Source organism: Ursus americanus, chromosome 7 (assembly GCF_024610735.1).
Source record: "Ursus americanus isolate L20-20 chromosome 7, mUrsAme1.1.p, whole genome shotgun sequence".
Lineage (NCBI taxonomy): Eukaryota > Metazoa > Chordata > Mammalia > Carnivora > Ursidae > Ursus > Ursus americanus.
In genome coordinates this window covers 47,791,834-47,815,893 of record NC_142133.1, presented here as the reverse complement: position 1 = coordinate 47,815,893, position 24,060 = coordinate 47,791,834, and the positions used below count along the sequence as shown (strand labels likewise).

Sequence of the window (24,060 nt, the reverse complement as noted above, 5' to 3'; positions counted from 1 at the left end):
TGGTATCAAAGAAGGATACCCACAATTATCTAAAAAGGTTATTAAAGTGCTTTTCCTTTTTCCAACTAAGTATCTGAGGCCAGATTTCCTTCACATACTTCGATCAACACCAGATCAAACGCAGAAGCAGATATGAGAATCCAGCTGTTTCCAATGAATCCAGACATTAGATTTGCATATAAAATAAGACAGTACTACTTGTGCAGTCCCAGGGCAGAAAATTAGATATTGCAGTGCTGTTCAAGACTCACCTCTAGGAATCCTCCCTGATGGACCACACTCTACGCACTGTCCCTATTCTACATCCCCCTGCGGTTGTGTCGTTCCGGTTCCCCCAGCTGATTTCAAACCTCTGGTTCTTGGCCGGTACTGTAAGAGAGAATAAAGGTACTCGCACCCTCTCCCTACGCCGGGACAACCCTCCCAGGTGCGTCTTCAACTCAGTGGTCGACCTCTTGGGGAAAAGAGTCTGACATTTGCACCCGTATTGCTCACGTCAGGGAGCACCGCAAGGCCACTACAACCTGGAGAGACCGAATGGGGGCGGAGGGGGGACCCAAGGAAGTGGTCAGGACTCTGAGACTTCTTAGGGCTGAAAGCGCCAGGGGCTTTGGGACGCTTCACGGCGAGACTGGTCCAGCGGCTGAAGACAGGCGCGTCTGGGAGCATCCTTGCTCCTCCTCCGTCACTGAGTAAGACGAGACCAGGCCGAGCTCCCTGTCCCCCTACTCCAAGGCTCCTCGCTCCGCCCTTTGCCGCCAAGCAGAGAACAGGCGCCGCCGCCGAGAGCCCTTCACGACAGTCCTAGCGCTTTCCGGCCGGCCGCGCGCGTGCTGACGTGTCGGGGAGGCGGGGCTTAGGGAAGTGATTCCTCGCGCCGCTCCCTGCTTGGCCGCCACTCCTTTGGCGGTCTTACCTCAGCGGAGCCATGGCGGTGTCTGCCCGGTCCGCGCGGGTCCAGCCGGACTCACGTAGGCTGAGAGTCCTCCCATGCGGTGGAGGCAGAGAGGGGCTCTGTCTCAAAGGGGCGGGGGCGGTAGGACTGCCCTGTGGGACCCTGGGAAAGGGGTCTCTGTTTGGAAGGGGCTTGTAGAGAGAGATTGCAGTCCACGGCTTTGGGGTGATGGTGACACTCGGGACGCTTTGCGTCGGTTAGGGGGCTGTAGTTGAGAGAGGTGCTGGGACGTTGGGAGATCCAGAGGGATCTGGCACTGAGAGGGTGTTTCTAGTAGTCAGAAATCAGGGGGAGAAACCCTGGGGCTCTAGGGGCCGTGATTTCTGTGATTTGGGGAAGAGCCGATTTTAAAGCACTTCCACCCCCACACCTGCACATATACTTTCTGTTTGTTGTTTGCAGATAAAGTACAGAAAGATAAGGCTGGACAGTCTTCAGGGCCCAGCCAGGGCAGTGGAATGGGGACACTCTTGGGGTTTGAGTGGACAGATGTTTCCAGCTGGGGAAGGCTGGTGACCCTGCTGAATCGACCAACAGATCCTGCCAGCCTGGCTGTCTTCCGTTTTCTCTTTGGTAAATCGGGTTTCTGGAGGGACCAGTGTGGTGGTGGGTGGGACAATAACCATCCCTTGTGCGTTTCTTGGTTACTTAGTGACTTGCCTCCCTTTTCTTCAGAGCTGAAGGTACTGATTTTCTGGAAGAGATATTTGTGGAGTTTAGGATCAAATCCACCTTCGTCTCCTCTGATTAGGGTTGGAGGCCAGAAATGCTTTGATCTGAGGCCATAGGAAATACAGAGGCAGATGACCAGAGACCCATCTTGCTTGTGGCATGAAGTTGCCAAGTAACTATACTCAGGACCAGACCCCAGAGAAATAGCAGGGATGACAGGGCAGACATTTTGGCTGCAACTCCTTATTCCAGAGTTTCCTAACTCATAGGTCACAGCATGTATGCTTGGAATGGATTACAGATGTGCTAAAATATTAATCTGCTTAGCCCAGTGGTTCTCAATTGGGGGCAGTTTTGCTCTCCAGGGTACATTGGCAATGTCTGTAGACATTTTTATTTGTCACAACTTGGGGGAAGGGAAATAGGTGGCTACTGCTTTCTACTTAGGAGCCAGGGATGCTGCTAAGTGACCTATGATACCTAGGATAGCCCCTCCCAGCAAATGATTAACCAGCCCAAAATGTGAGTAGTCCTGAGGTTGAGAAACCCTGCCATAACTGGAACTGGCTTCCAGACCTGAGTAGCCCCTTCTGTTTGCTCTAGTGTGGTAAGCCAAATATTGTTTTCTGGGTGTGCTGGGAAATGAAAAAAAGTTGGGGAAAAAAAAAAAGAAGTGAAAAAAGTTTAGACGCACCACTCTAGAACACTTTTTATGTACTCGTAGGACAGACCTTAAATTATGAAAACCTGGACAGCTGTTACAGCATTTTGTACACTTCTCTCATTTAATCCTCTTTGTAACCCTGTAAATTTTTTTTTTCAGATTTTATTTATTTGAGAGAGAGAAAGCATAAGCAGGGGGAGGGAGAGAGGGAGAAGCAGGCTCCATGCTGAGCGGAGAGCCTGGAGCGGAGCTCCATCCCAGGACCCTGGGATCATGACCTGAGCCTAAGGCAGGCGTTTAACCCAGACGCTTAACCAGCTGAGCCACCCAGGTGCCCCCTGTAACCCTGTAAAATATGAGTCCCTTTCTCACATAAGGAATGAGGAATTGGCTTAGGGAAGTGCAGTGGCTATCTGAGATCACACAACTGGCATAATGCCTAGAACAGAGCAGGCACTTAGTAATTATTGTTGAATGAATGAATAAATGCCAGAGCCAGAGCCAGGGTTACATAAGAAATCTGACCCTGGGGGCGCCTGGGTGGCTTAGTCGTTAAGCGTCTGCTTTTGGCTCAGGGCGTGATCCCGGCATTCTGGGATCGAGCCCCACATCAGGCTCCTCCGCTGGAAGCCTGCTGATTCCTCTCCCACTCCCCCTGCTTGTGTTCTCTCTCTCGCTGGCTGTCTCTTGTTCTGTCAAATAAATAAATAAAATCTTAAAAAAAAAAAAAAAAAAGAAATCTGACCCTGGAGCTGGGTGCATCCCAACTGTATTCCAGTATATTCCACTGCTTCCTTTGCTGAGGCCTAACGGCCCCTCCTCAACTGCCTTCCCAGGGCTGATGATGGTGTTGGACATTCCTCAAGAGCGGGGACTCAGCTCCCTGGACCGAAGATACCTGGATGGGCTGGATGTGTGCCGTTTCCCCCTGCTGGATGCCCTGCAGCCACTACCACTTGACTGGATGTATCTTGTCTATACCGTCATGTTTCTGGGTGAGGGAAAGTATGGGAGAGATGGGAGTATTGACTGGCCTGCCTAAAACACAGAAATACAAAGCATGCTGGTGAATGACCACAGTCTTGGGTTCATTAATTCACTTCCGCTGTGATTCCTAATTTTATCCTGCTGACCTGTGTGTCATCTGAGCTGTGACCTCATAAGTCTTTTTAAAATGTTAAACTAACATTTGATTTTCATTTGATTTTACGATTATAAAATGTCCGATGACTTTTCTTAATCCCACCCACAGCCTGTCCCGGGGGAGCTGGGTCTGTGGTGACCCTTTGACCTCTTAATCCTCTCCCCCACAAATCCCAGGGGCACTGGGCATGATGCTGGGCCTGTGCTACCGGCTAAGCTGTGTGTTATTCCTGCTGCCATACTGGTATGTGTTTCTCCTGGACAAGACGTCATGGAACAACCACTCCTATCTGTATGGTTTGTTGGCCTTTCAGCTGACGTTCATGGATGCAAACCACTACTGGTATGATTCTAGGGGAAAGGGGAAGGGGTTGGCCAGGTTGGGATGGTTACCAGTGGTAGGGGCCCGGTGAGGTCCTAGAATTTGCCCCAGCAAACGTATTTTCAACCATGCTTTGCAAAGTGCAGTTACGGGGTCACACTTCGGTCTGGATGAATTTGGGAGGGGGAAGGGTCAGTGTGGTTGGGGCACTTGGGATGATAAAAAGCAAAATGGCTCCATTCCCACCCCTTCACTCTTTCCATATCTCCCCAGGTGCCTTGATCTATCCACTTCCTGTAATCCACTTAGAAGAAGAGAAGACTAAAGCCAGACATAGATGTTTTCAGTACTTCAAGGGTTGTCATGTGGAAGAGGAAGCAGACTTCCTCTGTGTGAGCCCAGAGGGGCAGAGTTAGAGCCAAGAGTAGAAGTTGCTGTGAGGCAAAGTCATGTCAGAAGGAGAGGGCCCACCAGGGCTGCTCAGCAGTGCTGTCCTGGGAGGAGGTAACCCTCCCCCACCTCTGGCTTAGGTGACCATCTCTCAGGGGAGGTGGTGAAGGGATTTGGAGGTAGGGTGGCAGAGCAGATGACCTCTAGGGGTTCTTCCCATTAAGTGAAAAGCAAATATGAGATGTCAGTAAGATGGCTATAGGGAAAAAAATCTCAAACGTTGAATTTGTTAGTGATTTCTGTCATTAATTATACCTACAGATACCCCTTTGTAAACCTTTAAACTCATTGAGAATGCCCAGCTCTGATCATATAAAATTAAGAGACAGTTTTGACAGAGTACTCCTGAAAAGTTTCATTTTTATGATTTTTACACAATTTGAAAAAATTCTTATCCCTTACTCAGGGCTTTCCACGTGGGCAGGCACTATACGAAACACTTTAAATTTTTCCTCATTATGATGCCATGAGCCTCTCAACGGCAAGTTGTAAGCTGCCCCCTTCCCAACCTCTCTGCTCGTTCATTGTCTTCTTGAAACCTGCTTTGCTTCTGCCTTCCAGAATATATCTAGTCTTAGTATCTTGGGTTTATCGGTTCTCTCCCAAGGTGCCCTCCAGCACTAGACCCTGGCATCTAGGTCTCTGAGATGTCGGTTTGTTTTGGATATTAAAAACTTTTTTTCTTAAATATCCTATATAGTTACGTACACCTTTTGCTTTTCAAACACTCCCTCAAATTCATTCTTTTTCAAATTCAGTCATATTCTGAAGCATTGTAATCCTTTTCCTGATTTGTTCCATTAAGACAGACTAATTTACTAACTAACTAATGGTAAACACTGAACTGTGTGTTCTAACCCACTAGTAATATTTCTGTTTCTGTTAAATTTGCTCATGTAATTGTAAGGAGCCTCAGAAGATCCCAGAGTACCAGAGAGGATATGGGAGATGTCCTGGGATAGATAATTACACTTAAAAAGAAAGGTAGGAATGTGCTGGACTAGGAAGCTGTCCCTAATCCTTACTTCCCTCGGTGTAGGTCTGTGGACGGCCTGCTGAACACCCGTAAGCGGAATGCCCATGTGCCCCTTTGGAACTACGCGGTGCTGCGTGGCCAGGTACAGGATTTTAGGAAAGGGGGTGTTCTTCGACAGCTACTGTCAGCATGACCATCCTGCTGCCAGACAGTGCTGTACTGTCTCCCCAGACCTTCCCTTTTCTCCCTTTTGCTGGAAAGCGAGGCTGACTCTTTCGTTTCCAGTCCCCTGGTCTGTGGGTTCTCTCGCCTCGTCATGGAAAGGATAGAGCTTTGTCCTTGCTAGATGAGCACCCTATGAGAGATCTATGCTTCCTGACTTCCTTTGGGACCTAATACTGTGCCTAGCTTTGGTAGAATGTCCTTAAATACTTGTTGGACAAGTGAAGATCTCAGATGAGTTAAGTGAATGAATCTAATCTTCTTTAGGCCCTGAACTCGGATCAGAACGTAGGTCATTTTTGCTAGTCTGTAGAAAACCAGGTTCTTTCTTGTTTGAACATTTGCTTTGCATTTTGTCTTTGCAGATCTTCATTGTGTACTTCATTGCGGGTGTGAAAAAGCTGGATGCAGACTGGGTTGAAGGCTATTCCATGGAATATCTGTCCCGGCACTGGCTCTTCGGTCCTTTCAAGTGAGTGGCAGTCAGAGCAGAGTTCTCCTTGCGGCACAGGTACACAGCGGGTGACTCACCTCCCTCAGGTCTGTGGAACAGCTGCTGTTCCCACTTTGCCTGAACCTGCCACATGCTTTCCTCTGTCGCTCATCTTTCTCTTCAGCAGAAGGCGGAGTCAGTGATACCAAAACATCAAGGTCTTACCTGCCCCTGGGAGTTGTGTGGTAGGGGCCAGAATGAAGGGGAAAAAAACCTAAAAACAAAAGGGAAGGAAAGAATCCGAATAAGGTGACTTGGTGAATGAGTCCATGCTCCCAGCAGCTGCCATGGGTGGGGCCCCTGTCCCTGGGTGGCCACCCTAGCCTCTCGCCAGGACTCCTCGGCCAGTGGACTTAGAAGATGGACAGTCCCTGCCCTGACAAAGCCGTTGTTGCCACCTTTTAGAAAACTCTTGATTTCTCCTTTCCTCCTGTTTTTCCTGTTATCGTATTTTACTTTGTTCTTTTTTCTCTTCCCTGTTATTTCCCAGTTCCAAAAGTTTGATTTTATTATGTTAGTCAGGCATTCACCTTTTAAAGTTTCTTCTCATTTATAACCTCCATGAAGAATCTACCACCCCCACCCCTCATCAGCACCCCCACCAAATACACTCACTTCTCAATCAGATTCGCCCTTGAAAACTGCCCTTGGTTAGCACATAGGGTATACTGAAAAAAATTGAACACCTTAAGTGTGTGTCAATGAAAGGGGGTTGGAAACTCTGCCATAGGGTGTCTTTATGTAGAGTTCCTCTACCCACCTGCTAGGGTACTTCCTTTGGTAAGGACGGGGTGAGCGGAGGTAGATTCACTGTGATCGTGTCGTAAATGCTGGGTTCTCTACTGGGCTGGTGCCTGACCTTTGTCTCCGGTGTCTGCAGGCTAGTATTGTCCGAGGAGATGACCAGTCTACTAGTGGTGCACTGGTGCGGACTGCTGCTCGACCTCTCAGCTGGTTTCCTGCTCTTTTTTGATGCCTCGAGGTCCATTGGCCTCCTCTTCGTGTCCTACTTCCACTGCATGAATTCCCAGCTTTTCAGCATTGGTCAGTACCTGTGGTCTGGTAGGAGGTGGGACGCCACAGGTGTGCGAGGGGTGGGAGATGGCCATGGCAGCCGGAGCTGCACTGAGCCAGAGGCAGTCACTGAAATGGCAGTAAACGGGAGCGGAGGACAGGGGCCTCTGGGCTCAGCTCGTATGTTGCGGAGTAAGGCGTCTCGGGGAAGTAAGACTCCTTTAGTTAAGAGCTTCTTTCATCACAAGTGGAATACGTGGGAGAGGATTCCTAAAGGAGAGGGCTTGAGGGGATTACCCATGTTCCCCCCAGCCAAACTCCTGAAATGCTTATTTCCTCCCTCCTTTTCTAGGTATGTTCCCCTACGTCATGCTGGCCAGCAGCCCTCTCTTCTGCTCCCCTGAGTGGCCCCGGAAGCTAGTATCTCGCTTCCCTGAAAGGCTGCAGGAACTACTGCCCCTCAAGGCTGCCCCTCAGCCCAGTGTGTCCTGCGTGTATAAGAGGAGCCGGGCCAAAGGTGGCCAAAAGCCAGGGCTGCGCCATCAGCTAGGTGCTGCCTTCACCCTGCTCTACCTCCTGGAGCAGCTCTTCCTGCCCTATTCCCATTTCCTCACCCAGGTATGCGTGGCCTGGGGTTAGCCTGGGAGGTGGCAGAGGGCACAGCATGAGGGAAAGTGGGGGGCTCGTTTCACAGCCCTGTGTTGGTTGAGGATGGGGTTAATATGAGAACAGTTGGGCTGACTGCCTCTGCCCTGCCTTCTCAGGGCTATAACAACTGGACGAATGGGCTGTATGGCTATTCCTGGGACATGATGGTGCACTCACGCTCCCACCAGCACGTGAAGATCACCTACCGTGACGGCCGCACTGGCGAGCTGGGCTACCTTAACCCTGGGGTGAGATATCTGATGTTGACGACTTAGAGTTCTTCAGAGCTCCCTGGAGCATCGGGGTCTGATTTGGTCCTAAACATAATTATAAAATAAAACACATTTGGGTCCACTCTGCCCTTGCTCAGGAGCCAGGTTGACCCTTCTTTTGTCGAAGTTGAAATAGAGCAGTGCCGTTCACTTCCTTTGAATTGAAAGTAGGTTTAGGAAAGGTAAGTATTAAAAAGCCCAGCACTGAAAAATTCTTCCCCAAAGACAAGTTCAGGGTTTTATTTTCCTGGTCAAAACAGGTACCAGGCAGGGATCTCTTAGTGCCATTGGCAGTGCATGACCTGTCTGGGAGGTTGACCACGATGAGGTGGGACTAATGTGGGGGTTTGGGGCAGGTATTCACACAGAGCCGGCGATGGAAGGATCACGCAGACATGCTGAAGCAATATGCCACTTGCCTGAGCCACCTGCTTCCCAAGTACAATGTCACTGAGCCCCAGATCTACTTTGATATTTGGGTCTCCATCAATGACCGCTTCCAGCAGAGGTGGGCAAGGGGAACAGAGAAGGGGAAAAATGAAGTCCCACTCCTTTTACCTAATAAATAGCCCATGCTCCCCAGTGTTGTCTTGCTTAAAAGGCTGTCTGTCCCTCTGGTGCATGTTCCTATTCACCTGGTTGTGGGCATAGCTGATTGCTTCCAGCAGGGGGCACCATCAACCAGAAGAAAAGGTAACTACTGACCTTTTATTTTTTAAGAAGCTGTTAACACAATTCTCCTCTGGTGGCCACTAACCCTCATTCTTTCCCTATACCCAGAATCTCTTTCCTCTTCTCTCTGTGCCCCAGAATGGCAATAACATGCTGGCATAAGCCATTTCTTCTATCTGGAAACCCTGTTCCCTCTGGGAACAATGATGAACGGAACAGAACCAGAAATTCCAGTAGGTAGGTGGCTGTGGTCTCCTTAGAACATGGTTTTCTTTCCTAAGGATTTTTGACCCTCGTGTGGACATCGTGCAGGCCGCCTGGTCCCCCTTCCAACGTACACCTTGGCTTCAGCCACTCTTGATGGACCTGTCTCCCTGGAGGACCAAGTTACAGGAAATCAAGAGCAGCCTAGACAACCACACTGAGGTGGTCTTCATTGCGGATTTCCCTGGTATGGAGGAAAGCAGAGAAAGCTTTTCTGTCTTTCCCTGTGGCTTCCTTGACTGGGGACACTGCATGTGGTAGAGTGGGGAGGGGCATTCCTGGTGGGAGGAATGTTCTTGAAACCCGAGGGGTGGTGGTGGTAAAGGTGTGACGTCTGTTCTGGCTGGGAGTGATTTCATCTTCCATAGGATGGGATGGGGAACTCTGTTGCCCCTGGCAGGGCTGCACCTAGAGAATTTTGTGAGTGAAGACCTGGGCAACACTAGCATTCAGCTGCTGCAGGGGGAGGTGACTGTCGAGCTTGTGGCAGAACAGAAGAATCAGACTCTTAAGGAAGGAGAAAAAATGCAGGTATTTTACTGGAATTAACAATGGCAGAAATTTTAGAAGAGTGGAGTTAATTTATTATGGGCTTTAAAGTGGGGCTCAAAAAGCAAGGGCCCTGGGGCTGTGAGTAGCCTCATCCAGGATTCTGGAAGTCATTTCCTTTGAACTCCAAAACACAATGAGAAGAAAGTGCCTCAGTAGGGGGGTGGGGGTGGATTGGGGTCCAGAAAGTAGGTAGTGTAGGAAGCACATAGGCTGCTGAGGGAAAGGGTAGGGAGTGACATATATCTGCTTCCTCGCCCTTGTCAGTTGCCTGCTGGTGAATACCACAAGGTGTATACGATCTCCCCCGGTCCTTCCTGCTACATGTACATCTACGTCAATACTACAGAGCTTGCCCTGGAGCAAGACCTGGCATATCTGCAGGAATTGAAGGAGAAGGTGGAGAATGGAACTGGTGAGTATATGAAGAGTTGGGCTGAGAAAGCACCTGGTTATGAGAAATCAGGGCTGTGCATGAGTATCGAGCCATTAAAGAATGAACTGGAAGCTTCTAGCTGGTGAGAGTTCTAAAAGAATAATCTCAGCGATTTCTCTTTTTGCCATCTTCTGGGCAGAAACGGGGCCTCTACCTCCAGAGCTGCAGCCTCTGCTGGAAGGGGAAGTACAAGGGGGCCCTGAGCCAACACCACTGGTTCAGACCTTTCTTAGACGCCAGCGAAGGCTCCAGGAGCTTGAACGCCGGAGAAATACCCCTTTCCACGAGCGACTCCTCCGCTTCTTGCTGCGGAAGCTCTATATCTTTCGTCGCAGGTAGGTTTTCCACAGCAGTACTAGTCATTGCCATCAGATGCTTGCCAGTTGGATAACTTTTCTCTGGTGAAGATAATGGCGGGGTGGGGGCGGGCAGGGGGATAGTACTCTCCCAGGAAAGGACAGTCTAGTGCTAAGTATCTTTTTCCCTCTCCAGTCCCCTTTCCCTGACTTAATGGAAGAGTAAGTGCCCTGTGTCTGATGGCCTGCCGTTTGTTCCGCCTCAGCTTATCACCAGCCTCTTGTGGGTTATCCCTACCCCACTCTGGACTCCTTTACCAGACCATATGAAGAGTGGGGCCCCTTCCAGCTGGGATGGGTGGGTCACTGGGGCAATATTTTCACCTATTCCTGAATGAGAAAAGGTAGCATCAGATAGTCCTTAGGGCTTTGGCAGGAATTCCTACATAGAAACAGGAGTTTAGACTGGGTGACCTTTTCCCTCTTTTTCAGCTTCCTGATGACTTGTATCTCACTTCGAAATCTGGTATTAGGCCGCCCTTCCCTGGAGCAGCTGGCCCAAGAGGTGACTTACGCAAACTTGCGACCCTTTGAGCCGGTTGGAGAGTCGAGTCATTCAAGCACAGATTCTTCAAATTCTAATCCTCCTGAGCCGAATTCTGACCCTGTCCACTCAGAGTTCTGACGGGGGCAGATGTTGGGTACAGATGTGGGAGCAACCAGTCATAGGACCATTAACCTATGCAGTGGAAATGTGAAGAGATTGATATTTTATACATTTTTTCCTTGCCTATGGTTCTTTTAAATTCAGAGGGGATACCTTAGAGGAGCCAAGGAAGTGAAGCAAGGATAAGATTTATCGAATCAAGATTGAGGGGCTAGGAGGGGTTTAAAAGCAATATGAAAACACCCTTCTAGGATAAAGGGGTAAGAGTAGGGTTTAAAGTGACTGGCTCCTTGGGGAAAGAGATTTAATGTACCATGATGACAATAATACCCAACTGTTCTTAAGTACTTGTTACGTGCTAGGCACTGTGTGAAGCATTGTGCCTGCGTTCCTGCATCTAGTCCTTACTGGCCATTAGCCCTGTGTTATAGTTGGAGAAAGTGAGGCTCAGAGACAATATAATTTGCTCAAAGACAACACCTGGTTAAGAGATGTATTGGTGGTTTGAATGTCGTCTGACTTAAGGTCCCATACCCTGCCTCTTGTAATTTGCAGAATCACTGACAATAATTATGAAATAATGTAGCTTCAAATTTGTCTTAGTTACAGGTAAGATTAGGATCAAGTTCTTAACGCACAGAGTAATTTTCTTTTCCTACAGTTGTGGTTTTTTCATTGTTCCTATTATGTATACAGCCAGTAAGTTTTTCGCTAGCAGCTATGAGAATAGTTAGAATAGGACAAAGTTAAACTAATAAGGAAAGTTAGATGATTGGTAGTAGTTCCCTCAAGCATAGTGTATTTAGCATTATCCTAGCCTTTGATGAGCAGAAGGTGATGTGAAGTAGGAATTAACCAAACTTGATGATGGATTAGGGTATGTTTGCAGTTATTTTGTAGGTTTGGATGTAGAGAGTGATTGAGGAAGCATCACAATTCCTTGAAAACTCAAACGCCGGGCCCTGGCATTGGGCTAGGAAGTAAGAATGCATAGAGAAAAAGGGGGGGGGGGGAGGCTCCTGCTCTGGGTGCTCATGGTCTCATAGCAAAGACTAGCAGTAAATTGGTAGTCCCAGTAACTTTGATAAAGGATGGCGTCTCTATTTTCAGACTTTGCTTCCCATGCCCCACCCCACCCCCACCTCCTCGGTCAGTGGTTCTTTCCTAGGCAGCTGCCTTCTCGCTGTACACACACTTGAGATGATGATGTCCACCTCATGGTTTCCAGTGATGCTGCTGCTTGGCTTTCTTTCCTGTGCCCTGGACCTAACTGGCTCCACCTAGATATCCCACAAAGCTTTCAGACTCCGACCTAAACAGAACTACATTCATCCCCAACTCAGACCTGCTTCACCTTCATTAGTGCGTGGCAACTGCATTTTTTTGACCATCTGAATCCTCAGTCTTGAGTCTTCCTTTTTTCTCACATTTCTTAAATTCCAGGTTGTATCAATTCTACCTCTTCTTCAATCTATTCATCTCTACTACCTCTGTGTTTTTTCACCCTTTATATTGGAGTCTAGGTAGAGATAGACCAGAGCAGGTGCACTTGTGCAGGTTGGGCCTGAATAAGGGCATCCCACTGAAGCCGGATTCCTACAAGGCATTGTGTGGGTTAGCCAGCGGTAGCTGTGCCACAGGGTTTCTTGATCGCTTGGTAAGAATAGTGTGGGGAAACACTGATTTTTAATAGTTTTGCAGATCTCAAGGACACAATATACCTTGGCACAATGTCCTTTGCTAGTAAGTTCAGCTATCTTCTATTCCCCTGCACTAGGCCTGCCCCTCCCCCCCCCACCCCATTACTTGACTGGTAAGAAAAGTAGTTCTTCATTTGGGGAAGGGACTCTTACAATAGTTTTAATATAGGTAAGGATGCTATCCCAGAACTGTTAGTATACCAACCTTTTTCTGAATATGTTGGGGTGCGATGGAGTGAAAGGTGGTCATCTTAATACTGTTTATGAGAAAAGCTGTTCATTGGAATAAAGTTCAGATTTCAGGAGGAATCAGGCCCTGTGCAGCCATTATAGGAATGGGCTCTCAACCTTTTTTTTTTTAAAGGTTTTATTTGAGACAGCAAGCCCAAGCAGTGGGGAGGGGGAGAGGGAGAAGCAGACTCCCCTCTGAGCAGGGAGCCCAATGTAGGGCTCAATCCCAGAACCTGGAGATCATAACCTGAGCCAAAGGCAGACACCCAATCAACTGAGCCACCCAGGCACCCCTCAAGTCCTTTTAGCCAGGCTTTAGTATTCCACTTCTTTCTACTCCCAGTATTTGGATCTTTTATACCTGGCCAGGTCATCCCTTCAAAACTTTGTAGTCATTAATTTCATTCTAACCCAAACATTTGACCTTTCCTTCTATAACATGGCGTGCTTTGATATTCAGCCATTTGCAGTCACCATCACCCCATTTGACACCTTTGCTTCTCTTCTCCCTGGGCTGGTTACTATTTCTTCACCTTATTTTTAGAATCTTTTCCCCCCATATTAGGCAGAAGAGAGGGCCTTTACAAAAGATCCTTCTCCAACCTCCTTGAGGTCCGGTATCTTCCCAGCAAATACTGAACCTAACCTTAATTTCTCTGGTGCTATCCCCAGCCTACAGGCACCCGATTTCTCTCCATTCCCCTTATTTGACCAGCATGGTTAGATAGCAGTGCATTGTTCTCTAAAAAAGGGCCTTTTGAAACTTTTAAAGACACTCAGATTTAACTTTGCCTCCCCTCCCAACAGAGTTATAAATTTTTAAGCCTCCAAATAGGTGTAATCAAGCATTCCTTGGTTCTCACATTTATAGGTTAAAACAGTAAAAAGTTGAACCACCGCTTGATTTTCATACATGCTGTTATAACCATGTGCCAAATGGCTGTCTGTACTTTAGCTCCTAGGCTTAAAAAGGGATGGTTTGAGTTCTTGTGTAGACCTCTACAAACTCAGAATAAAGGTTTTAGAAACTTATAGCATCTTCACTGGAATTTTATGTTCAAATTTTCACTTTAGCTGTAAGATGGATTAGAACCTGGCCTGGCCACTGTTCAAAAATTTTGCCAACTGTGTCATGTACTGAACATGTAACTGCAGCCTTTAACACCTGTTTATAATAAAGGGATGAATACTTAAGGCATATTTAAGTAAACTTTTTCACACTGGAAAGCTAGATAATGGGTTTTAAGTTTTCAAGGCTGAACATTACCATTCCCTCCATGTTTTATGTCCTTGAATCTTGGACAATTTTAAAACATTCCTGGCAGTTGAATGGCTGTTAGAGTAAGGACACATGGATCCTGGGCATTGCATCAGCCAAAAAGGCTGGACAAACAGATCAAATCTTGGGATATTTTTCTTAGTGCTAGGGATAGGATTTACAAACCTATTGAAGTGTTTGCAGTCATGGTTGAAGGGGTTTGAGGGGATTTCCCTGAACCATGGGAAGATTACAATTATTCAGGGATAAAGAATATGTTCTCAGATCATATTCATACCAAAACACTTTCAAAGAATAATTGACACAGTTAAGGTAGAACCTAGCATTTTATTTAGATCTTCATTAAACTGTTGGAATTGAGAACCAGACATACGTAATAAACCTCCAAAAATAGATCCTGAAAGGCACTTTCTGCTTAGGGCAAGCAGTCATGGAATAAGCATGTAAACAAGCTGGCTTCTCTGTACCACACCAGCCAAGTCAGCTTTCTCCATGGCCAGCCGCACCAGCTCTGCCCTCCCTTCTGTTACACCAGCCAGACCCCCTGTAGGTCTAACCCAAGGTTTTTCTGTAGGACACCTTGGCCTACCTGGGAATGCTGGAAACATGTTGTTAAAGGAATCATGGTGTTGAGGAAAAAAAAAAAATCTTTTAAAAGCTGCCATCTGAGGTGATGGCTTCTCTGTACTTACGCCATACCCCAGAATACAATAAATAAGCAATTAGAAAATGTTCAAGTATGAAGGGATTTCCTCCTCCCCGCCAAAAGCACTGCTCTCTGAAGGAAGCTGGTTTCTCTGTAGCTACACCAGCTGTTCAGAAAGCTCATTGGACCTGGTTTTGAAAATAAAACAAAGTTAAAACCCTGGGAGGAATTATTGTGCAGTGTGGAGTACTCAGTCTTTCTTATAAAGAAAAAAAAAAGTTATCTGGTACCAAAGTGTGCAACCTACAGACCCTCAGGTACTGCCCTGTGACTTCTCTGTATGACATCACAAGGGTGCCAAGTGCCTGTTTTTCTAGAGCTAGGAGTTGGTGGTTTGGCTAGTGCTGAAACCATGCATAGGATTGGTTTACTAAATAAAAACCTTATTACGTACGTCCTCCAAAAGACAGCTGAAAAGTGGAGAGATTTTGATTTGGTGCTATTTAAGTGATGGCAATTAAGAGCATAAGCACCAGGGAGATGGTTTAATGGTAACTGCCTTTTTTTTTTTTTTTTTGTCAGGCTAGAGCTCCAACTGGAACTTGCGTTACATGCAAGAATGATTGGATAGGGAACACTCCCTGACAAAGAGCTACATAATTAGAAATGGATCAAGTTATAGGGAAGATAAGGGAAGGCTTCACATTCATAATAGAGCTCAAGACATTACAAATTCATGCTGACAGGGCTATGGCATTGCCAGACAGAGGCTATAATGGAACTACAAGTACTTTACGTGCACATTACAGGACATTTTCAGCATTTGGTGGGAAAGTCAATGCAATTAGGATTTTAGAAGGTTGGGTGATAGGGCACAAAGGTTCAATTTCAAAAAGCATTATTTACTCTACAGTGTTGTTGGTTTGTTTCTAGGCAGTTACATGGATCACCTATGCTCACTAAATTCATTATAATGGTGAACAAAACACCTAGGGACAGAATAGCAAGCCCAACTTACAGTCCCCCACACAAGCTAAAAATTCATGTCATTGACTAGGAGTGACTGCAACTGATCAGGAGCTGAAAGAGGACAGGAAAATTTAGGAAGAAGGGCCCTTTCCCTCAGAGCTTGAAGGCTTCTCTGTAGCCTACGCCAACAAGTCTGGGGAAAAAAGGCTAACACTTTCAATATTTAAGCTTTTTGGGCACTTCCCAGGGGAAGCTGTCCCTACCAAAGTGGCCATAGGCTGCAGTCCTCTGATAAATTGGCTTCTTCAGATCCAGATCCCTGGAATATACAAGTCCGTAACTTAATATGTAGCATTCAATTAAAATAAAGCAAAACAATCAGCAAGACTCATTTTCAAGAGTTCTGGCAAATGAGTTCAGTTCTCTGGGGTTTGCTAGGAAAAAAGTTTGTGGCAGAAGTGTTTGTTACTTCCCTGGTGTCCAAACTCCTCGCACAGTCCTTATTAGTAACTACAGTTCTTGTTTTTCCATCCTTGGCTCAACAAATATGAAAACTTGTCATTATTCTGAGAAATTCCACATGTCAAAAGCTCATCTGAGATCATGGCATACTTACCAAGGTCCCATGCCCACACCCTGTTTATTTTCTTTATAGCAGCCTTGAATATCCCACTTATCTGTACTAATTTCTTTTAAGTAAAATAAACATCCTTAGATAACACAAGAACAAATCCCCATATCAAGTGGAAAACTTTCTAGGGTGGTTAGTCTAAGCCATGGAGCACTGTAATTTTAGATTGTTCCTAACATAAGCCTTTACTAAAGGCAATTTAAAGACAACACCAACAGTTCTAGGAATTAAAACATTTCCCCACTTGAGAAGTCTTCATACCTTCACCTTCTGATCTGAATATATCAGAAATATATTTATATACACACACACCCACACCCTCATTTTTCACTAGCAATAGGCTTTACCATCTTTACCTGACAATGACCCCAGGGCGGAGGTCAAAATTCTTCTTCACAATCTCTAATAGCTCTCTCTCACTCTTCTGAGAGGTGCCATAATGGAAAATGGAGATAGACAATGGATGAGAAACTCCAATAGCATAAGAGACCTAAAAGGATTCAAATGTCATAAGAGTCAGTGATTAAAAGACCCACATGCTTATGTAATACGCTGGTATTTAAAAAAAATAAATACTATGCTAAATGCCCTCCCACTTGCATGCCTTCTCATCACTCCAGTTACACAAAAAAGTATATACCTGAACAAGAACCCTTCTGCACAGACCTCCTTTAACAAGGGATTTTGCCACCCAACGAGCAGCATAAGCAGCTGAACGGTCCACCTTGGTATAATCTTTTCCTGAAAAGGCACCTCCTCCATGAGCTCCCCAACCGCCATAAGTGTCCACAATGATCTTCCGGCCAGTCAAACCAGCATCACCCTGAAATTACAGGATTAAAGTCACTTTATGCCTAGTGCTTTCCAATATATGGTTCTAGATCAGGTTTGTTAAACACCTATTCTGTATTACTCAGCAAATATCCTCAGAAGATTCACATTCAGACTTACAAAAATCTTAAAAAAAGGGGGGGGCGGTAGTGACCAAATTAGCAAGTAACCATTACAAAATTCAAAAAAGTCAAATTGTATCATAAGGCCTTACCTGAGGCCCACCAATAACAAATCTACCACTTGGCTGTAGATGATAGATTGTATCCTCATCAAGATATTTTGCAGGTACAACTGCTTTGATGACTTTCTCCTTTAGGGCATCTCTCATCTCATCAAGACAAACCTCTTCATCATGCTGAACAGATATAACAATTGTGTGGACTCTGATGGGAAGCACAGCACCTCGATCCTGCATGTACTGCACAGTCACCTTGAAGGCAAAGCAGATGATCAGAACATTAGTTTACTAGATAGAGAGCCAAGACAAAGCTAAATTACAATACGAAGGATAAATACCGGTCTTTTTTCAGTTAGCTTTAAACAACTTTACTGATGTTCTGTACAGTACGTGTAAATCCAGCTTTATAATCATCACTTACTTGAGTTTTAGAATCTGGGCGTAACCAAGGCAAAGTGCCATTGCGGCGTAGTTCAGCCAATTTTGCATTAAGCTTGTGTGCTAAGACGATAGTTAAAGGCATACATTCCTCAGTTTCATCAGTGGCATAACCAAACATCAAACCCTAAAAAAGGAAAAAGTCAATGTGATCAATCCAAGCTTCGGAATTTAATGTTAGAAGAGATGCAGATAGAGTCTACACCAAGGTACCTGGTCCCCTGCACCAATGTCTTCCTCGTTCCGGTCAAGATGAACACCTTGAGCAATATCTGGTGATTGTTGCTCCAAGGCTACCAGCACATTACAAGTCTTGTAGTCAAACCCTACAAACAAAACAATGCCTTAAGAAAAAAAAAAGGGAGGGGGGACAAAGCCATACCAATGCCTTTTATTTACAAGTATCTGGGGTTTTTAAATACTGCTGAAGAAATCAAATACAGGCATCCATCCTTCCCTCCCCCGCCCACCTTTTCAAAAGTTAGTGTTTCACCATTTCACTTTTAGGAAAGACCTACACCAGTACTTGTTTTCACTAACCGAAAAAAATCTGCAGAGAATTTTTGCCTTTACAAAAAAAGCTATGTACCAATGTAGGTCTACTGTAAAAATGAAGCCTTGCTTTGCATCATTTTGGCTTACAAGTTTCATAGGAACGTCCCATTTTTGGATAGCAGAGAAACCTGGTACACCTAAAATTTAAACTTTTAGAGAATTAAAGAGGGCTGGAACAAAACAGTAAAACTGTACAACTGGAATTAATGGTTTAGCAGGAACACTCTAAAAGACAGAGCTAGAAAGAGTTGAAAATATGTGGAAAAATGAGCTTAGAAAAGCTAACTCATTAAAACACACCTTTGGAAGAATCGTCATATCCAATGTGTTTAATGGCTTCACGAACCACTTTCTGGTAGTCAACAGCAGCTCTGGATGTAATTTCCCCAGCAAGAAGGATCATTCCAGTTTTAGCAACAGTTTCTAATAAAAGATAAATTCACACTCAAATGTCACTCTTACAAAGTAATTTTCATGATGTTACCTTTTCATCCATTGATGAAGCAAGCAGTGTTTAGAACCTACCACAAGCCACTTTAGCATCAGGGTCCTGCTGAAGGTGGGCATCAAGCACAGCATCACTGATCTGGTCACAAATCTTATCTGTGGAAAAAAAGATTCCTGGCTCAATCTCTTTGTCTTATTGTCAATGGAAGTATGTCATTCCTCCTCGTAAGTATAGATCTTTGGGAGAGCTTTCGTTTTAAAATTGTGGTAAAACCTACAGAACATAAAATTTACCAATTTAACCATTTTCGAGCATAAAATTCAGTGGGATTTCAAGTATGGAGATCTTAACTGCTGTCTAATTAAAGCACTGCTCTACCAGAAACCATTTGCCTGAAGAATAAATGCAAGACATAATGCTGCATATTACTTGAAAACTTGACACCGGTCTTAATATAGCTGCACAAGCTCACCAATTCAGATTAGCCAGCAGAACGCCGAGCATGTTTAATACATTTACATTCACTGTGATTCATACAATTTACACCTTAGAAGGGTTTCATCCCATCTCTAAGGTATTTCAGACATTTCGAAAAATTAAGTTCCCAGGCAAAACAATTTACACTGCTAAACATAACAGCCACATAATTGGAATTAAGTTAAAGCAGAAAGCTTGTCTTCAAACCCAAAAGCAAAGCTGGGAAACATTTCGTTTTACAGTATTATTTTTCAAGGACAATTATACGTACATTTTATCCCCCCAATTTAAAGTGTTCACCATAAATCTAAACAACCACAAAGGTGTACTGGTTTTTTTTTCCTTGTTACCAATTTCTCTCTGATCCTAAGGAACACTAATCAAAGCAACAAAAAATGTCAAAGAGTTAGACAAAGGACACTTTACAAACAGAATAAAATAATTTGATTTTGCCAGAGGTGTAGTCCAGGAACATGAGCTGAACAGACTGGAAAATGTCCAAAAGTATTCTGAATCCTTGTTTCTTCCCCGATGTATTGCCATCTCTTAAGAAGTGGGAGAACAGAAATATCTCCCCCAGAGATACCACTTTCCTGAATTTTCTACAATCATCCAGAACAAAGCAGAATGTGTACTGCAATCAAGTCAGAGGCTCAAGACTTAATTTACAAACTGCTGTAAGTGCCTATAACTTAAGTGATTAAATTAATAAAAGGTGGATCAAATACATGTGAAGTTCTCAACACTTAAGGGAAGGTGGGTAACGCACACCAGGACACATGGCCTTCCCTCATCAGGATCTTGGCATCTGTCCTCTTCTACACCACTAGGTTGCTTGTGGGATTTCATCAGAAGCTCAGTACACTTACTAGAGAGAAACTGGATCCTTAACACCATTAGACCATAAAGAACTATGTCACTGTGGTCATTCCAAGAAAAGGCAGAACGAATACAGCAAAATAGTGATCTCCACTAGGTGATGTTTTCAGGCTGAGATTGAAAGTTCCTTCAAACAGCTTCACTCGTTCACGTGTAAACTGATCTCCATAATGGCGGACGAGTGGACAAAGCCCAGAGAAGGAAATGTTCGGTAAAACCGTGCCTAACGGTAAAGCACCAAAGACTTAGAAGGGAAATCCAACGCAAAGGGAGCTTACACTTAATTCATGTTTCCTATCCTTTTCAAATGTGGTCCAAATAAGGAAGGCCTCCCCCAACCTGCGCTGCTATATTTAGTTGGAGGCTGTCACCTTGACGGCAAGGCCATATATTGCCGAAGGGCACGTCCGTCTTCTTCTGGGGGCCGTAACGGCCCAAGGCAAGGAATTAACGGAGACGACAGGCGTCCCGAGACCCGGGCCCCCCACTCCGCACACCCGAGCGCGCCGGGAGCCCGACGGCTCCCCCTCGGCCCAGATGCCACATGCGGCAAACACGTGGTTGCCGCTGCAATGCGGGGCGCGCGCTCCCGAGGACCGGCCGCGAGCACTCGGGGCCGGTCGCCCACTCGAGGGCTTTCAGACGGCGGGGCGGCGATGAGGAAAGAGTGCCGTCCCCGAGTGGAGCACAGCTGCCCCGGCCCCCGCCCTTCTCGTTTTCTGGAATCTTCCGCATGCCGAGGCGCGCGGCCGGATGGGAGGAGAGGAGAGGAAGGGGGAGGGGAGCGGCGGCCACGCGCTCGACACCGGCGGCGCCACGAGGAAGGCGCGCGGCCGCCGCTCTTCCCACCGCCCGCCCGGTGAGGGCAACCAGCGTGGGCACCGCCGCCGGCGGATCCCGGCCGGCCCAGCCCTGCCCTGCCCACGCCCCGCCCCTCACTTCGCTCCAGGGCCCGTCACCTCACCTGGGTGGCCTTCCCCCACAGACTCTGAGGTGAAGAGGAACGTGCCCTCCTCGATGAACGCCTCGTGAAAGCCGTTGAGCTGCCCGTTCATGTTGGTGTTCGTAGCGGTGAGTGTAAGTGGCGTTGAGGAAAAAGGGAGCGGCGAGGCGACGACTGCGAAATGCACAAGCAAAAGACAGCGCTCTACTCAGCTCAGGCGGGCGGCGCGGAGCGAACGAGGCGGCGGGCGATGCGGCCCAGTATTTATAGACAGCGCCAGCGCGCGCCCGGCCCGGGCCCCGCCCCTCGGCGCCGCGCGCCAATGCGCCACTCGCGCGGGGTAGGCTGAAGGGGCGGTGCGCGGAAGGGGAGCCCGGGCTGAACCACTCCGCGGGGCAGGGGGAGCGAGCGGAGGTAACGCACCCCTCCTGCGGAATATTTAGTTATCTTAAGCACTTCTAACAAGGGCTAAGTGGAAATGCGAGTTTTTGGGGTCCTTGTACCCTTCTGTATTCGAAGTGGGAGGAAAAGCGTCGAGGACTTTATGGGGCTGTTCCCCTTGCTGTGACATGGCACTTCCCTTCCGACCGTTGACCGAGCTATCTGTCCGCGAGGTCGCGTCCCCCAGCGGTGACGGCGGGAATCGGCCGAGGTTTTGTCCTCAGGCTCTGCCCGAGGGTCTTTCCGGCCGGCCCCGCCTTTAGATGCCCTGGGGACAGGGAGCCAGTGGCCCTCAGGCATGTGAAAGTGGCCATCTTGGCTGGTCAGCGCACGATTCTTCGCACGGCCTTATTCATCCCCACCCCCCGCGCTGCCGGCGGCTGGAAATCCTGAGGGTTGCTAGTGATTTCTTGGTTAATGCCTCGGTCGTGAAAATGGCCGAAAAGCAGAATAACGAGAGTTCTTTCATCGATTGCGGTCCTACTTCCACCCCAGCGCTAAAGTTTCTGAGAGGCCCTTACCCTTTGTCGCTCCTGCAGCGAGGGCCGCACTCCAGCCCCGTCAGCTCCGGCCTCTTCTCCGTCCAAGAACGGAGGCCCCTGACAAGGCTGGCCTTGTACTTGCTGACTTTCCTAGGTCCTTGAGGGGAAAATAATCACTGTTTAGAGTGTCCTTTCAATCCTCTGTTCAGGAGACTGTTGAATATTTTTCTTGGGGGAAAAGCCCTATTTTAGCCTTTGTATGTGATTAAGTAGATCTCTTGTTAAGATGAAATGGTCCATTTCACTTTAAAAGATCCACCTGCGTTTGTCCCAGTTTTGCCCATGAAGGGAATTATAGGGAGAGAAGAAAAGAGAACAAAACAAAACTTGAGCCAACAAGGAGTAGGGAGTCGGAACGGATTTCATGGTGTCCGCGTTTGGAAGGAGCAGGCAAGTGGCAGGTGTCACTTCCTCTTGTCAGGGAGCTGAGACTCGGTGCGATTCGGCAGGGGCTGCAGTCTGGTGGTCCCGAGTGCATTAACATCGGGCTTAATGATGTTATTAGGGAATAGCCTGCTTCTAGGATAAGATGCACGTTTTCCTGGGGAGATGAATGAGACCCCTTGGAGCAGCCTCCAGCTGCTTTAACGCTCAGAGAACTAGCTAAATTCTGAAGAACAATCCTGTCGGCGAGGGAGGAAAGGTGGGAGTTTGCCATTGGGAAACAATGGAAGCCCTTTGGTTGTGCTAGGGGCTTTGACAAAGAAGGTTAAGAAAGGGCTCGGGATCTCTTAGACTTTCTGACCACATCCATGGTGGCTCAAAGCAGGCAGCGAGGTTAAATCACAGAAGAGATAACATGTATGTTTTTATTTTTGAAACTAACCACAGAAAAACCAACTGTATAAGACTACTTCATAATTTTTCTTGCTTTGGTGTATTTCATCTTTTTTTTTAAGCAGAATGCCAATTTATTAAATCACAATGAGTAATAAAATTGCCAACTGGAACAAATGCATGTGTAGGCTGGTCAGTGCATTATCTCCCAGCAGAAAAATCTATATGGAAAGCCAGAATATAATTAGAAGGTTATTTGGTTAATATGGAGTCAGACCAAGGGGATTAGTTAAATTTAATGATTAGCTCATTAAACCCTGATACCCCTATGCTACCAACTCCACAGTGGGGCTGTTCCTGCCAAGGAGATTAGAATCAGCTGTTCCTACTTGCTTACCTACTTCTCTTTCTTGCTCATAGCATGTGTAATATAGTGGTTAAGAATAAGGGGTTTTGGAGTCAAGCCTCTGCCACTTATTCACAGTGTTGAGCAAACAACCTCTACATTTCAGTGTCCTCAGTCTGTAAAATTGGCATACTAATAGTACTATCATAGGATTGCTTCAAGGATTAAATGAAATCATGCAAGTAGTCTTTAGCCTTAGAACATAATAGGGTTTTTTTTTTAAACATCAGCTCTAAAAAATAACCCTTCGGTGGCTTCTAATGGCTGTTAGGATAGAGACTAAAATCTCTACATATCCTGAGTGTGATTTGACTGCTCATCTTGTGCCATTTTTTCTCCTTCTGTTTTTTACTTTGGATATCTTTTAATTAGTAACGGTTACATTATTAATTGATTCGTTTCAAAACAAAGCAGACACATTTTCATTGCTTTGATATTTTTCCCATTGTTCCTTACTCCCACAAATATTTATGAGCACTTCTGGCAGGCAGCCCCGGGGACTGGTGCTATGACAGTCCTGGTCTCTTCCCCGCCACCCCCCCCCTCCCCGAGCTCTAAATGGGAGATGTCTAGCTAAGTCCTCCTCATCCTTCTACCCCAGCTCAGCTGCCACTTCGCGGATGAAGCCTTCACCTACACTGATTTCTCACAGGGTCCTGTGTTTCCTACTAGGTGCTATTTGAAATTATAGCACTTATTGCTGTGATTTGTAAGTTCCATGACAATGAGGAGGTGGTCTGTTTTGCTCAAGCTTTGCTACTGTCTGACACATAGAAGCTGATGAGGAACGTTTGAGGAGAGGGAGAGAGAAGAGCAGGAGAAAAGGAAGGAAACATAAAGAAGGAATGAATATAAGGGATGGCAGAAGGGAATAAGGAAATGAGAAATCCTGGGGATCAATGAAAAGAGCTATAGTTTTGTTTTAGTTGCAAGCATTATAATAAAATTGACGGCCCTTTACTATCAGGAAA

At 46.4% G+C, this 24,060-nt stretch overlaps 2 protein-coding genes across 3 annotated transcripts; one reads left to right on the top strand and one right to left on the bottom strand.

The window, feature by feature from the left end:
• Nucleotides 1-849: 849 nt before the first annotated feature.
• On the top strand, nt 850-13,840 carry GGCX (gamma-glutamyl carboxylase). Of its 2 annotated transcripts, XM_045808827.2 has the most exons (15): nt 850-971; nt 1,358-1,528; nt 3,128-3,286; nt 3,612-3,777; nt 5,246-5,324; nt 5,770-5,876; nt 6,778-6,941; nt 7,264-7,529; nt 7,676-7,807; nt 8,188-8,339; nt 8,785-8,954; nt 9,168-9,298; nt 9,584-9,731; nt 9,892-10,087; nt 10,541-13,840. In XM_045808827.2, exons 1-15 carry the CDS (start codon nt 929-931, stop codon nt 10,731-10,733), a joined length of 2,277 nt encoding a protein of 758 aa, XP_045664783.1. In that variant the 5' UTR covers nt 850-928; the 3' UTR covers nt 10,734-13,840. The 2 variants fall into 2 exon arrangements, with proteins under 2 accessions (XP_045664783.1, XP_087719761.1); XM_087863635.1 differs by lacking the exons at nt 850-971; nt 1,358-1,528; nt 3,128-3,286 and adding an exon at nt 4,030-4,260 and having other exon boundaries at nt 3,640-3,777.
• A 392-nt stretch (nt 13,841-14,232) lies between these two features.
• On the bottom strand, nt 14,233-21,169 carry MAT2A (methionine adenosyltransferase 2A). Its single transcript, XM_045808829.2, has 9 exons — nt 20,945-21,169; nt 18,702-18,779; nt 18,477-18,599; nt 17,835-17,947; nt 17,605-17,748; nt 17,217-17,435; nt 16,812-16,994; nt 16,528-16,661; nt 14,233-15,859 (listed from the first exon to the last, which is right to left on the bottom strand). The coding sequence occupies exons 1-9, from the start codon at nt 21,033-21,035 to the stop codon at nt 15,757-15,759; spliced, it is 1,188 nt and encodes a 395-aa protein (XP_045664785.1). The 5' UTR covers nt 21,036-21,169; the 3' UTR covers nt 14,233-15,756.
• Nucleotides 21,170-24,060: the final 2,891 nt, after the last annotated feature.

Excerpts from the sequence above, each read along its gene's own strand:
- GGCX (XM_045808827.2), top strand. The coding sequence starts at position 929 with ATGGCGGTGTCTGCCCGGTCCGCGCGGGTCCAGCCGGACTCAC. Across the intron at positions 5,325-5,769 it reads ACGCGGTGCTGCGTGGCCAG|ATCTTCATTGTGTACTTCAT; the intron begins GTACAGGATTTT and ends TTGTCTTTGCAG. Across the intron at positions 7,530-7,675 it reads ATTCCCATTTCCTCACCCAG|GGCTATAACAACTGGACGAA; the intron begins GTATGCGTGGCC and ends CTGCCTTCTCAG.
- MAT2A (XM_045808829.2), bottom strand. The coding sequence starts at position 21,035 with ATGAACGGGCAGCTCAACGGCTTTCACGAGGCGTTCATCGAGGAGGGC. Across the intron at positions 16,995-17,216 it reads TTGTTATTGGTGGGCCTCAG|GGTGATGCTGGTTTGACTGG; the intron begins GTAAGGCCTTAT and ends CTGTAATTTCAG. Across the intron at positions 16,662-16,811 it reads GCAGAAGGGTTCTTGTTCAG|GTCTCTTATGCTATTGGAGT; the intron begins GTATATACTTTT and ends GAATCCTTTTAG.